At 32.6% G+C, this 13625-nt stretch overlaps 1 protein-coding gene across 2 annotated transcripts in view; it reads right to left on the bottom strand.

Moving 5' to 3' along the window:
- Window positions 1-3924: 3924 nt before the first annotated feature.
- Smp_161110.1 (putative fh1/fh2 domains-containing protein (formin homolog overexpressed in spleen) (fhos)) overlaps window positions 3925-13625 on the bottom strand; it is a gene marked incomplete at both ends in the record, with an annotated part of 66479 nt that continues 56778 nt past the window's right edge. Inside the window, 7 exons of one of the 2 annotated variants that reach the window (XM_018789980.1) lie at window positions 4403-4484; window positions 6238-6244; window positions 7470-7685; window positions 8643-8796; window positions 10083-10130; window positions 11443-11500; window positions 12891-12965. In XM_018789980.1, the coding sequence (XP_018655369.1) occupies window positions 4403-4484; window positions 6238-6244; window positions 7470-7685; window positions 8643-8796; window positions 10083-10130; window positions 11443-11500; window positions 12891-12965 (640 nt within the window). Of the gene's footprint in view, window positions 4486-6237; window positions 6245-7469; window positions 7686-8642; window positions 8797-10082; window positions 10131-11442; window positions 11501-12890; window positions 12966-13625 lie in introns of both variants that reach the window. The other variant, XM_018789981.1, reaches the window with a different exon arrangement.

Raw genomic sequence — 13625 nt, 5'->3', positions numbered from 1 at the left:
TTTCAGCTCTGTACAGCAGAATTGCCTTAACGTTTGTGTCGAAAGTTGTGACCTTGATACTGGCTGACAACTGTTTTGAGTTCCATATGTTCTCCAACTGTAGGAATGTCGCCCTTGATTTACTAATCCGTGTCTCCACCTCTGCACCAGGTCCCCCTCGTTTGTCAATAATGCTACCCAGGTACATGAAAGCTTCCATCACTTGTGATTTGGTTGATACTCTCCGTGTTGTATTTGAGAATTTCGCTTCTTCCCTTGCATATGTTGAGGCCAACTGCTGTAGAGGCTATTGCTACACTGGCTGTCCTAATGTATATAAATTTCCGAGTTGTGATAATAGAAGGCAAACTGAGTGGCTTTCGCTGTGTTCCGAATGGACATTGGGGATAAAAGAATCAGGGTGGGGAAATAGGCCTAAGGATATTCAGTCTTGTTTAGTGATCATTTCCATCATTAGTTACATGAAGATTTTCAGCTGTATTAACGTAAAGCGAGTTGATCACTAGTAGATTTAATAATCCTATTGGGGTGAATTCAGAATACCTACAAAGAATTTTCACATATACTGATACTTGATGAACAGCTCTATTCATTTAGTTACAGATCGCGAATCACAGCGATAACGTCTACTCGTTGTAGTTTGTTGGATTGAATCAAGAAATAATTGATAAGTTAGTTATGAATCCTAATGGAAACAATAATATTTGCTAGAATTTTTCTCCGCTCAGTTGACGAACCCTACCACTTGATTTTTAGTGTGTTAACAAAAGGTGGTGAATCAACAGCTTATTATCAGATAAGTGACACTTCGCTAAGCAGTTCATAATGGTAGTTTGAGTAAAGAGGGTTTACAGAAGATCATTATTTAGTTTTTATCGCAGACCAATAGTATCAGTTTCAAAATTATGAGAAACCATGAATCACAGTATAGATGTTTTGTTCTAGTTCGACAGTTCGTAGTCTATATGATGGGATAAAAAGGTGATATTATTTAGGTTTGCTTTTTGTATCAACTCATTATGAATTACGGGTGAGGTGACAGGTGTGAACTTCGTTTAGCGTGACCTGTTAAAATCAATATTTCTTGTATTAATTCAGCAAGATAAGTATAAACTTTCGTTCAGTGTGACACATATATACCCAGTACGAATCCATGTGAACTATGTTCAATGTGTTTTTTACAGTTACTCTATGTATTTTCTTCTTTAAATGATATTATTGTGTGTGTATAAACATTGGTATATAAATAATTGTATTTCGGTCTAATGAGGAGGTGATTTTGGGACATCCAATAAATCTCGATAGTACCAGTCGTTCGTGTTCTAACTTTACATCATGGGAATTTCAATGGCTCCCGTTGCCAAGTATAAGCAGTTAGACCGTGAGTACAACCAAGTCGATATGAACATAACAGCAATGATATACTCTGATGATGGGTAGATAAAACAGTGGCAACCAGATATAACAATCCTCATGATTGTATCAACATCATTCTATTCGCAATATATAGCACGGCAGTCATCCAGAGCCATTGGTAATATCTACTTCACTCTTGACATGATCAGACCTTCTCGAAGTTAATTTGTAGTGAACATATATAGTTAGTTTTATGATTGGATGTCCATACATATTTATGCTATTGAATAGATTGTGAAAACACAATGTTAAAACATTTTAAATAAAAACGATGATAAGCAAAGATGGATAGTGGCTAGCAGTGGAATCCAGGACGCGCGTTTCTTCCTATTTGAGACGCGTCAGCTAGATGTACCTGCATCTCAGAGTTGATGTCCACTTGCTTGTGCAATGGTGTGAAGTTAAAATTCACTTGGTATTGTTTCTTTGAATCTTCCAATTGATGTTTAGGACTGCGATTGATCAGTCTCTTATTGGCATATATGCATACTATGCGTATTGCCTCGATATAACCTTAATTCACAAGTGAATTTAAAAACTATGATATTTTGAAAAAAACAGAAGTTGAAACTTGAAGTAGTTTGCATAATCGTTATATTTAATTACATATTGATACATATAAGTTAAACACACATATTGTGCATAACATCAAAGGGAATATATTTTAATAAGAATCAGGTGATTATATCAAAATACACATAGAAGTATGAAGGAAAGAATCATCCTCCTTCAAAACATAATTTGTCAAAAAAGGCTCATTTCATCTTTTTTCGAAGGGATACTTACTGTACAAGAAGGATTTGAAAAGAAACGAGATTTCAAATAATTGAGGAGTAAACATATCAATTAGGGTTAATACTTACTGCTTTAATTATAATTTCAATCTCTTTACACACACATATCCAAGCATATCTATCACTCGATTAACCTGTCTATCTGTCTATCCATCTATCAGTTTGCCGTTCATCGCAATAAGTATTTATTGTATGTTTAAAATCTTCGGACAGTCATGTAGATTTCAATTTTCATAAAAAAGGTATTAAATGAAAAACAAATGAAGGTTTTTTTGGTATAAGAGATGAAGGGACATGATAAGTGGTGAGGTACAAAAAGTCACTTTGATGTGAATTTTTGGGATTAATGAATGTTTGTGTAATTGTTTATTTATCAGGTTTGTATCATTATATGTTGAGGGGTTTGGTTAGGAAAGTTTGGAAGGGCAATTAATAAATGGAAAACTGGTAATATTGACCAAATTTTAAAAAAAACAATCTGATGTACACACATGGATAAGTATATGTATATATTTGTCTAAAAAATAAAATCTCAACAGTAGTAGTACATAAAAACATGAAATACAGGTAAGGATGAGCAGAAATATCAAATATTCGAAAACAATATAATCCAATTAAGCTAATACAGATTAACACATTCTCTTTACTTATCCATCTGAATTAGTTTGAATTTTCGATTGGCAATAAATTGTCTGGGGGATCGATATATAAATATTATAAAGAAAAGTTTATACATTTCGATTTGTCTTGGAAACTTGGCAGACTAAGGATAGCAGTAAATTAAAAAATATAGAAAGTGAATGCCTTATTTTTTTGAAAAAAATTTTGAACATTAGGAAATGATCATTAAAAGAAATCACATTTAAACTTCACTGATAAATTAAAACACAACGGAGGAATAAATAATGAGAAACTTAAAAATGCATCTTTCCCCTTGTAATCTCATAGTTATTCAAGTCGAAAAGATATAAGAGGAGAAGATAGGGGTTGACTGGGAACACATTACATAATGTGCATACATTTGCACATATAAAAAAGGGAGGGAGAAAGAAGAATACATCTTGTTGTCTTGTTTTGTTTTGAAGTAAGAATAACTGAAACTAGCTTAATCTTTATAAGAAATAGTTTTATTTTTATCTTAAGTCATAGAATCCAGTGTACAACGAAAGGGGAATTGACTATGAAAATAAAATATGTAAAGTCGAAAAACAAACAAATTGTTTTTGTTTGTTAAAGTGAAGGTAATAACAAGTTAGAAAAAAACGAAATTTGAAAGAAGAGATACATTATAATTAGAGGTAAATAAAAGAAATTCCGGAAAGTTCCGATCAACTCTTTTGCAAAAGAAACTGTAAAAGTTAGCGAATATACAATTTCTACTCTGCTCCTATTATCACTAAAACGGATAGCAGCAATGATGGAACTTCAGCTGTCGTGTATGATGCAACCAATAAGGCAAATATGCTTTTTGTAATCGTTTACATTTTGGTTGTATGAGTATGTCTATCAAAGTATTATGCTTAAAATTATATATATATATATATATATATATATATATATAATGCATAGATAGTATGAGAGTTGCACTTTTGCAGAATAAAAGGAAATTGAGGTAAATATTTAGGAGGATCATGTCACTAATATATAAGCGAGGAATAAAAGTATAATATTTGGGGAGTTAAATAAAACTTATAATGGAGGGAAAAGATGGCTTTGGGTATCCTGTCTGTTGCCACGCTATTGAATTACAAATAGAATTCGCTTGAGCTAAATTTCAGACTCCTTCATTATACGATTGAGGATAAGTTAGTAACATACAGTTTAACGTAATCAGAGTTACGAGGTCTGTAACACGTTTAGGTACATACACACATTATATATATGTGCTCAGTGATACGTACATGTGCATATTTGTATCAGTGTACAAAGGTAAGAATAACTTTATCGAGTTCAAAATGAGAAGAAAATCTCACTTTATTCAACGATATTCAGAGGATTGTTATTGTTCCACAGAAAAGGTAGTTGGTAAAGGTTTATTTCTATGTACAGAAAGAAAATACGTTTTATTGATCAGCATCTTCGAAATGGTCATCGATACATTATAACACAGTTTTGCAATATTAATGGGGATTTATCCATTTATTCATGTACGTAGACATTTTAATTTATTGCATAGCAAAACTAATTTGAATTCATGTTTTTGCTGATGCTTGTATCACATGTTCAATGGCTTTGATATCATCTTCAGCTAATTTCTTGTTAAGAGTTCGACGGACTGATTTGAATTTCGAACCAAAAAAGTGTGGAGAAGAGATTTAAAAGAAAAATAGAGATAATTAATTCATTGATAATAATAATAATCAAAATAGATATGCTTTGCAAGAATCAAAGTGCAAACAACAATAAAATGTCATAATGTTTTCTAAACCATAATGAATATGCAATACACGTGCTATAAATAAATAGCTACACAGAGAATGACTTTTGTATATTCCAAACAGCATGCATGGTAAGTTGTGAGATCGATTGTATCAGCCGTGAACATTTACTGTAGATGAATCTCAAATGATAACAAGACGACTATTCAATAACTTTTAGTTTTTAATAGTTTTCTAGTTCATTTAAGCCATGTTAAATTTGAACCATCTTTTTCGTACATCATTTAACTAAACTAGAATAATTACTAAACTGAAATTTCTTAGGTATACTGAAAGTTCACTGAAGTAATAGAACTCGTGTTTTGAAGGGGATTACTTTAAAATTCAGTTGAAAAAATGTCTACATAGAGGTTTTCACAATTCCATAACAGAAAATTCAACAGTGTGAAGTTTCAAAGCTAATTATCTGCTAGTTATGAATTATTTTTTGAAGACATTGCATTATTCTCCGAACTGGATGTTTTTATTTTTAAATAACTGTAAAGCCTTCATCGTACTGAATAAGATTATCAGGGTTTTCTTTTCTGCTTAAAGTAAGTAGATACTAATGATGTCATTCTGGTTGGCGTTTTTTTAGCGAGTTGGTTTTCTACGGGTTTTCCACTGAAGAACATCTGGAACTCAAAACAATTGTCAACCAACACCAAGATCAGAATTTTCAATACAAATGTCAAGATAGTTCTACCGTATGGGGCGGAAAATTGCAGAACTACGAAAGCCATAGTCCAGAAGATACAGGTGTTTATTAACAGTTGTCTACGCAAAATACTTCGGATCCATTGGCCAGACACTATCAGCAACAAGTTACTGTGGGAGATAACAAACCAGATTCCAGTGAAGGTAGAAAGCAGAAAGAAGTGCTGGAAGTGGATAGGACACACATTGAGGAAATCACCCAACTGCGTCACAAGGCAAGCTCTCACATGGAATCCTGAAAGTCAAAGAAGAGGAAGACCAAAGAACACATTACGCCGAGAAATAGAGACAGACATGAGAAGAATGAACAAGAACTGGATAGAACTAGAAAAGAAGGCCCAGGACAGAGTGGGTTGGAGAGTGCTGGTCGGCGGCCTATGCTCCATTGGGAGTAACAGGCGTAAGTAAGTAAGTAATGATGTCATTCAGAATGATAATAAATCCCATTCTGACCACAGGACGTAATACCAGCAAAAAAACACAATTAAGCTACAAAACTACCCTATCATTTCAGCGACTTTGTTCCTTTTCAAGGTGTATTCATTAAAATATTTGCAAAACATATTAGGACCTGACATATTCATCGATAATGTATTGAGCACAAACAAAAATGTCACTAATTCAAAAACAGTAAAAAATCTCCAGTGAAATAAATAAATCATTCAGATCATTCAAAAAGAAAAAAAAGATAAAACAATTGGATTGCAATTCATATCACCATTGCATAATAGCTTTGCATAGAAGCATATAAATAGACACACGTAAACATACACATCCAGTAGCATTCAATTTCAATAAATTACATCATGTACAAAATTAAATGTTATACAAGACAAGAATAAGCAACAACAAGAAATAATTGAAAAAAAAACGAGACATCTCTCAAAACGCACTGGAAAACTGCAAAGAGAAATGAGTTGAATAGAAAAGAAAACAGACACACAAGTAGTATAAGACAATGATGAACAATTAAAATGAATAGTATGATTTAAAATAAACCCCGAAATATGTAACATGAACTGTGTTTATGAATGTAGACGACTGTAATATAGTGGCAATCCATACAGGATGCATATATGTCAACTAAGACACACCGAAATTCAGTCAAGAATATCAGCAACCGGATAATTCAAATCATTACAAAGTAGACGATTTATCGAAGCTCTAACATTAAATCAAACGTAAGTACTGGTGAGATATGATGAACAAGTGGATTGTTTACCTAGCAAAAGTCACAATACAAGTGTCATTATCTGGGTTAGTTTACCAATCTATGAATACGTATTAGTTGCATTGTTCTATTTGACAATATAGATTCCTACGGAGATTTTATTTTATCTCACCATAAAGTTGGGTTGGTGAATCGCTGTGAAGTTGTGTAGTAGCCCAGTCAGCCTAGATGTTATAACAGCATCGAATTAGACAAGGGTCATGATACATAGCTCACTCATTCAATCGGAACACAACAGAAAAAAATTTTCACTTGAGTTCATAAGACACAACTGAGAAAAATTTATCTTAACAATAAACTTGAATGAATTCATCACAGGTTAAAAATTACTTCTATTACTTCCGGATATATTTTTACACAGTAGGTCAACTACTCTGGTCTTTAGATCGAAAGAAGTTTATGATAAGTCTGTTCCGTAGTTTGTCAAAGAAAACCGTATGGACAAGCTCTAGTATTGATTTCTATGCCTTGTTCGCTTCGCTTTATCCGTTCTATCACTCTTCTTTACTACACGCGTACTTAAAATAAATATTCACATTCATAATATTACGTAATTTTCGATGACTTCTAGTGATTATCATTATTTTATTGAGTTGAATTTCTCGAGTCTTAAACTTCTTTCGTCGAAATATCTGGTCATTATCATAGGCTGGTTTTTATTATTTTCGTCACTATACTAGTAACACTTATCATCTTACCTACATATCAATGATCCACATATTATGGTTAGTTTTGTAATTCATTTCATTGTTATCAGTGACTTACTCATTGTTTTGGTTGATTTAATATTTTTAATATTATGCACATGAATACTAACTGCATTTTAGAGTAAAGTATGATGAAGATCTAGTCGAAAACAATATTGTTTAATGATATTTACTTTTTTGAACATACCTGAAAATCTTGAACGATCTGTAGGTCTTCTACGATCTTTTGGTGGAACACGTCGTCCTGGTGCTCCATGAGAATTAATAGATGGTGTACTTGCGCGTAAGCATGCATCTAATAGAATATCTTGTTCTTGATCTAATGCTTCCATTGATGCATCTGATGTTTCACACAATAAACCTGGACTTCGTCCACGATTTGGAGGCGCTAATCTTCTAGGAGCTGGTTATTTATTGATTAAATTCAGAGTAACGTACGATGAAGAAAAGTAAGGGAGAAGTGGTTATTAAATTAATTAATTAATTAAGATGCATAGATATACGTTAAAAAGAGGAACAAATAATCAATACGAAATGTATGCTGTCAGAAATCAACCCAGTGGTTCTAACGGTCGAGCGTCTCAACATGATAAGAAAGTTGACACAATCTATTTCCAAGACATATACTTAACCGATAGAATAAATTCTATTACAGACTTTCTTCAGTGAGAAGTGTTATTCGTAATGATGGTGTGTTCCTTGACTTGGATAGTTTATTCGCGAAGCTTTCACTCCTCTACTGAACAATATCATCAGCGTCCAGTTCAGGTTGAAGTGAATTTTTTATTTAGTTAATAAGTATTAAATCAGTCCGTTCTGATGGTCCTATCTTAATATGTTGTCTTCATTTTGCTCTTGGACTCATGTTAATTATAATTTTCACTTTATCTCTGACCATGTGATTGATTGAGTTTTTCTAAAAGTGATAATGATTCGGTCCTAAACAATAATGATAACTTTACCACTAAAACAACTAGAGCAAAATACCACCAAAAAGTATCCACTTGATTTGCAAATCTTATACATCATTTCAGTAAGAAATGTTTTCATAAAAGAGACACATGTAGTAATCAAATCTTTATCACTTAGTGGGGGTAAGGACGACAAAAACGGTAGAAAACAACCAATTGAGATCAAATATTCCGTATGACTCTTGTAAGCTTTTACGAAGGAATACAGACATGAAATTAAATCGTTCGTTGAATGATTATTCTAAAAAAAAACTAATCACTGTTAATACATTCAAACTAACTCAATAGATTTATGCGAGGAAAAGAAAATTGTTTGTAGTAGAAATTTTAGTATATCAAACATAAAATAATAAATAAGGCATTTATCAGATTTTTACAAATGTACATACCTGGTCCAGGAGTATGAAGACGTCGTCTAATGGTGGCTGTAAATGATGATGCATCTGAGTCGGTTTCATTCGAAGGTCGAAGTAATAAATCACGAAGTTCTGCATCATCTTTCGATTGAACTAGATCATTTGGTGCATTTCGTAAACCAGTAACCTTTTGAGATTGATTTGAAAAAGAAAACCCATTACAAATGCATGATCCATTTAACGAAATTTGACAGAACCAACTTTTACTTTAACATTTTGTTAAATTAAAATGTTATTTTATTTTTAGTGTTAGAGAAGTATTATTGGCAGCGATTAGTAAAAACAATTAACACGTGATTATTGTACATCTTAACTTTCTCATTATCAAGGGATCAATATGTATATTTGACTTAAAACATCAAACAAAATGGAAACAAATAAAAAGTATGTAGATTTCAGTGTCAAAGAACACATTGCGTTAGGAATTGGAAGCAGACAAAAAAGGATGAATAGCAAATGGAAACAACTGGAAAGGATTGTCCAGGACAGAGTTTAATGGAGAATACTGGTGGGTGGTCTATGCTCCTTCACGAGGGGTGACAGATGTAAGTAAGTATGTAAGATTTCTGTGTTTCATTTAAAATCTGATAGCTCATGTTCTCAAATTTGGTTTTATGATATTGTTAAGCTTTCATCTGATACTATCGATGCTTATATGTTACATTTCTGAGTGTGATTGAATTCTACAAGCCATAGCATTTTGTCAGAATTTTAAGAATCCTTACTTGAAGTTAATCTTTAGTGAAAGAACATAGCTTTGATTAAGAAACTATGAATATTCCTATTGACTGACCTAAAAGCATAATGCCCGACAGCAGGTTCTGAGTTAGACCTAGTTTAGAGGTGTAGATTAACGAACTGATAAATGATATTAAACTAAAAGAAAAGGTCTATCCAATGCTTTCATGATATCTAACAGTTTCCTATGCTATGATGATTTCAATTCAATTATGATGATAAGAACTCATTTCAAGCGATTGAAAGATGAAATAGCAAATTAGCTATAGCTAAAGAATACTGCTGAACCAATCAGGATCGAGAGACATCAGTTATAGCGTAAATATCAAAAATAAGGTTAGAAATTAGGATTAGGTCACTAATCATGTAGTGACATAAGCTATATTTCAAGAATCTCAAAATGTGTATCCTAATTCTATGTCCTAACGTAGTAAATCATTCATCTATCTTTGCTGTTTCCTGATTGTTTAGAACTGCTTAAGACCTCAAGGTTGTTCAATAGTATAATTAACTTTGTCATAAATTCATACAGGGTTAGAATAAGCCAGCAAGTAATAAGGTTGGATACAAATTAAGGGTAAATAAACAAATAAAATGGATTGAGTATTCAGTAAAATATGAGAATTGAGTTATTCATAGTTGTGAGTGTATTTTTGTTTATGATGATTTGCTTACAGTTTTAGCTTGAACAACTTCTGATTGTAATTCCATTATAGTATTAAGCTAGAAATATTATGATAGTAAAGCATTATTGAATCTTAAAACAAGGCATTGTTATGTAATTGTTGCTATTGTAAACATTTGATTTATGGAAAAAAATGTCCCCCCTTAATTTATGAAATGAAATTGAATAAATAATAAGACACAATTTACCGTTTGAAATTACCATTTGACAAGTGTAGTCTGTTCAATAGAAATTTATTTACAACTAATTTACATTGTATTTTCGTAATTTAAATTAAATCTAATTTATATTTGACACTTTTTTGGATTTCTATGAAATCTTATTTCTTTTTTCTTAATGTATGTGGTTGTATGGATTATGTAATTTGTGATTGATCATTTTAATATTGATCAGAAGGGGTTTTGTGGAGATTTCAGTATTTTCATAGTCAATCGGAGATAGACCACCATGGAAAACCTGGAAGCACTGGATGGCCGTTTCGTCCTATTATGGGACTCCTCAACAGTGCGCATCCACGATCTCGCACCCGCGAGATTCGAACCCAGGACCTACCAGTCTCGCGGATGCGGGATCGTGGGTGCGCACTGCTGAGGAGTCCCATTTTAATATTGTTATTAACTAGATCATAACTATTTCAATCACTCTGATTTCATTATATTTACTCCGATTACAATTATTCTCTTCACTTTATTGTATCTACAATACTGATTCAAGTATACAGTAGCATATGAGTCACCGTGATGTTTACAAAAATCAATATAATTTCAGTGGTATATTCTTTGAGTTGCCTGGTTTAGTTACAAAGCTTTTTAAAGTTATGTTGAAAATCTCGGTGTGACTTAAGAAAGGATATATATATATATATATATATCCGGTTTTCATCACTAAATGGCTTAGACTAGATAACTATTGAAAACAAGGAAGGACTAGGTGACTGTATAATCCTAGTTTGAAGTACTCTGTGGTGTATCCGCGATCTTGGAAACGATAGAAGGTAGAATATTCTCTTTTCGTAGAGAGTGCTTGAGCATCAGACCACTGAGTTGGTGTTCAGTAATTCAAAGTTCTAGCCTCATTTGATTTTCGATATTATGAGACCATCATTGATTGTTAATGGTGGTACCATGGTTTCATTTCCAACATGATCTATAACTTCACTGATCACGGTTTCTCACCAAAAGTTTCAGGATACTATCATTAAAAATCATCACTTACATCTACAATTAATTTTCCTCTTGTTCGTTTGCGTTCTCGTGCTAACGCTTTTTTCTCTCGTCCTTCAATGATTTTCTCTCGAGTTGTTCTATATTCCAGAGCGAATTCAGCTAGAATTCGGCAAAAGTAGCCAACTGAAGTACTAGAGGCTCTAGCTGGACTGTAACCAAGATATTCCAGGGTATGTCGAAATCTGAAGATAAAAGAAAATTGTACTTACAGTAGCATTCCATATATATAGTTCGAGTGCTTCGTAACTCATTCATAATTCAGTGACGCTTCTTGCCAGCCTTATTTTTTAAATAAACATCTGCTTAATTTCCACTGTACCTTATCTCACAATTTCCTTTTGTATAATTATTAGTGGACAGGTAAAAATTATAGATATCCAGTACAAAACCACTATTTTGACCAGATACAATCTTCATAATAGTTACCAACTTTTTGGTGTCACAATTGACTGGCTGATGAGAAGTCTGAAAATACTCAATTACGGTATAATGGTAATATTTCAATGTTCACATGGGTATTTCGATTATTACCACCAACGATTTTTCAGTATAGAAGTATTAATTATCATTTTATACAGTGTAGCATTCATTTTAACCGTGAGATTACTCAACACTATGCCTCAATGACTGACAATCACCTACATATTTCATATATATATATATACTCTCCTTCTATAAACCATTTACTTAAAATTACATAGTGAATTTTCCGAATACAACTTACAAATATTAGTGTTTCTCATAAGTAAATGTTAAATACATAAAAATTTAATAAGTTTTTTGTCTTAAGAAAATCAATTTATCGAAAGTGATTTATTCTATCGGATACCGACTGTTTCATTTCATCAGTAAGATCAAACTAAAACTATTGTTAATGAAAAGAAATATGCACATATACACATATAGAGAGCTAACTATAAAACATGTAAACTTGAATGTATTTTGAGTGAGATTATGAATCGATGAGTGCCAGATCACCATTGAAAACCTGGAAGCACTGGACGGCCGTTTTGTCCTAGCATGGGACTCTTCAGCGGCACTCATCCACGATCCCGCACACACAACCCCATACTGATAGTTGAATTATATCACTAATATACAGGTATACTTTATGTTAGGTTCTTTGCACAAAATATTCTTTTTTCTCAATTGAAATATCTAATGAAAATAACTCATGACTGGCTAATGAGTGTACACAAATATAGACAAATATACTAGTATGCATCAAATATTTGAAAAATTATTTAATATTGTAAATAACATCACTTTTGTTTCTTCACTATACCCCACTATGGATTGTGAGGCTAAATGTTGCTAATAATTTTAACGGTCAGATTTTTGATATTTGGGTTCATATTTGATCTAGTTAATTCCGCTTTATAAGGGATTTTTACTTTATCAAATTGTAACTTTATAGATATTCAACTTCATATCTGACCCTCACCCCCACCCCAAGATTGGATTAAGAATGCCATTAATGTAGTTTACGTAAGATATCAACTGATTAAAATTAAAAATTGAAAAAAAACTCCGAGGAAATGTTTCAAATACAGGAATCTTTTAGTTGGTTACCTGGCAGACATTCTTCGATAAACCATCTGTAAACAAATCACTCTTTCCATAGCATCAGTAAGAAATTCGGAAAGCCTAGAAATATAATAGACAAAAAGGTTGAAAAGTTTTTCATCAAACGGGGGCATATATTTATAATCTTCCAGACTGTTATGTTCTACGGTCGAACTCAAACTGAATGCTTCGTAACGCCTACCCGACCAGTTACTTAGTATCAGAAGACCCGGAGAGCATAGGAAGCTTTACTGCCAGAAGTCAAATAAACATATACATCGTGCGTATATATACAAACATAATAATGGAGCAATCCATATAAAGATATATGGGTGGTGAACTTGTTCAGATAAATAATTCATTCACTTATAGTAAATCTGGTTACACTCGAACACGTAGCAGATCATTATTTCCTTGTGACAGCATGAAAATTGTCTAGCCTTGCAGCAACATGTTGTCCGTTAGGAATCACTCGGCCTATTAACCTCCTTCTCTTCCCGGAAAGTCTTTCTCATTGTATTCGTTCTCACCAACTGATGTGGAAGTACATCGTAGATCTTTTACACACATTTATTCCGTACATACTCAATGCCTCAATTTTATTCCCTTCCTTTGACTTAATCTTTCATCACGATTAGTGTTATTGTTTTTTCTTACATTGGGGTGATTAGATATTAGGCAACTTCAGCCTGATAGATATCTGTGCCAAATACTAAATTGCTTACATTATATCCTGGACAT

Source organism: Schistosoma mansoni, chromosome W (assembly GCF_000237925.1).
Source record: "Schistosoma mansoni strain Puerto Rico chromosome W, complete genome".
Lineage (NCBI taxonomy): Eukaryota > Metazoa > Platyhelminthes > Trematoda > Strigeidida > Schistosomatidae > Schistosoma > Schistosoma mansoni.
The sequence above is the reverse complement of the archived record's forward strand: the minus strand, read 5'-3'. Positions and strand labels throughout refer to the sequence as shown.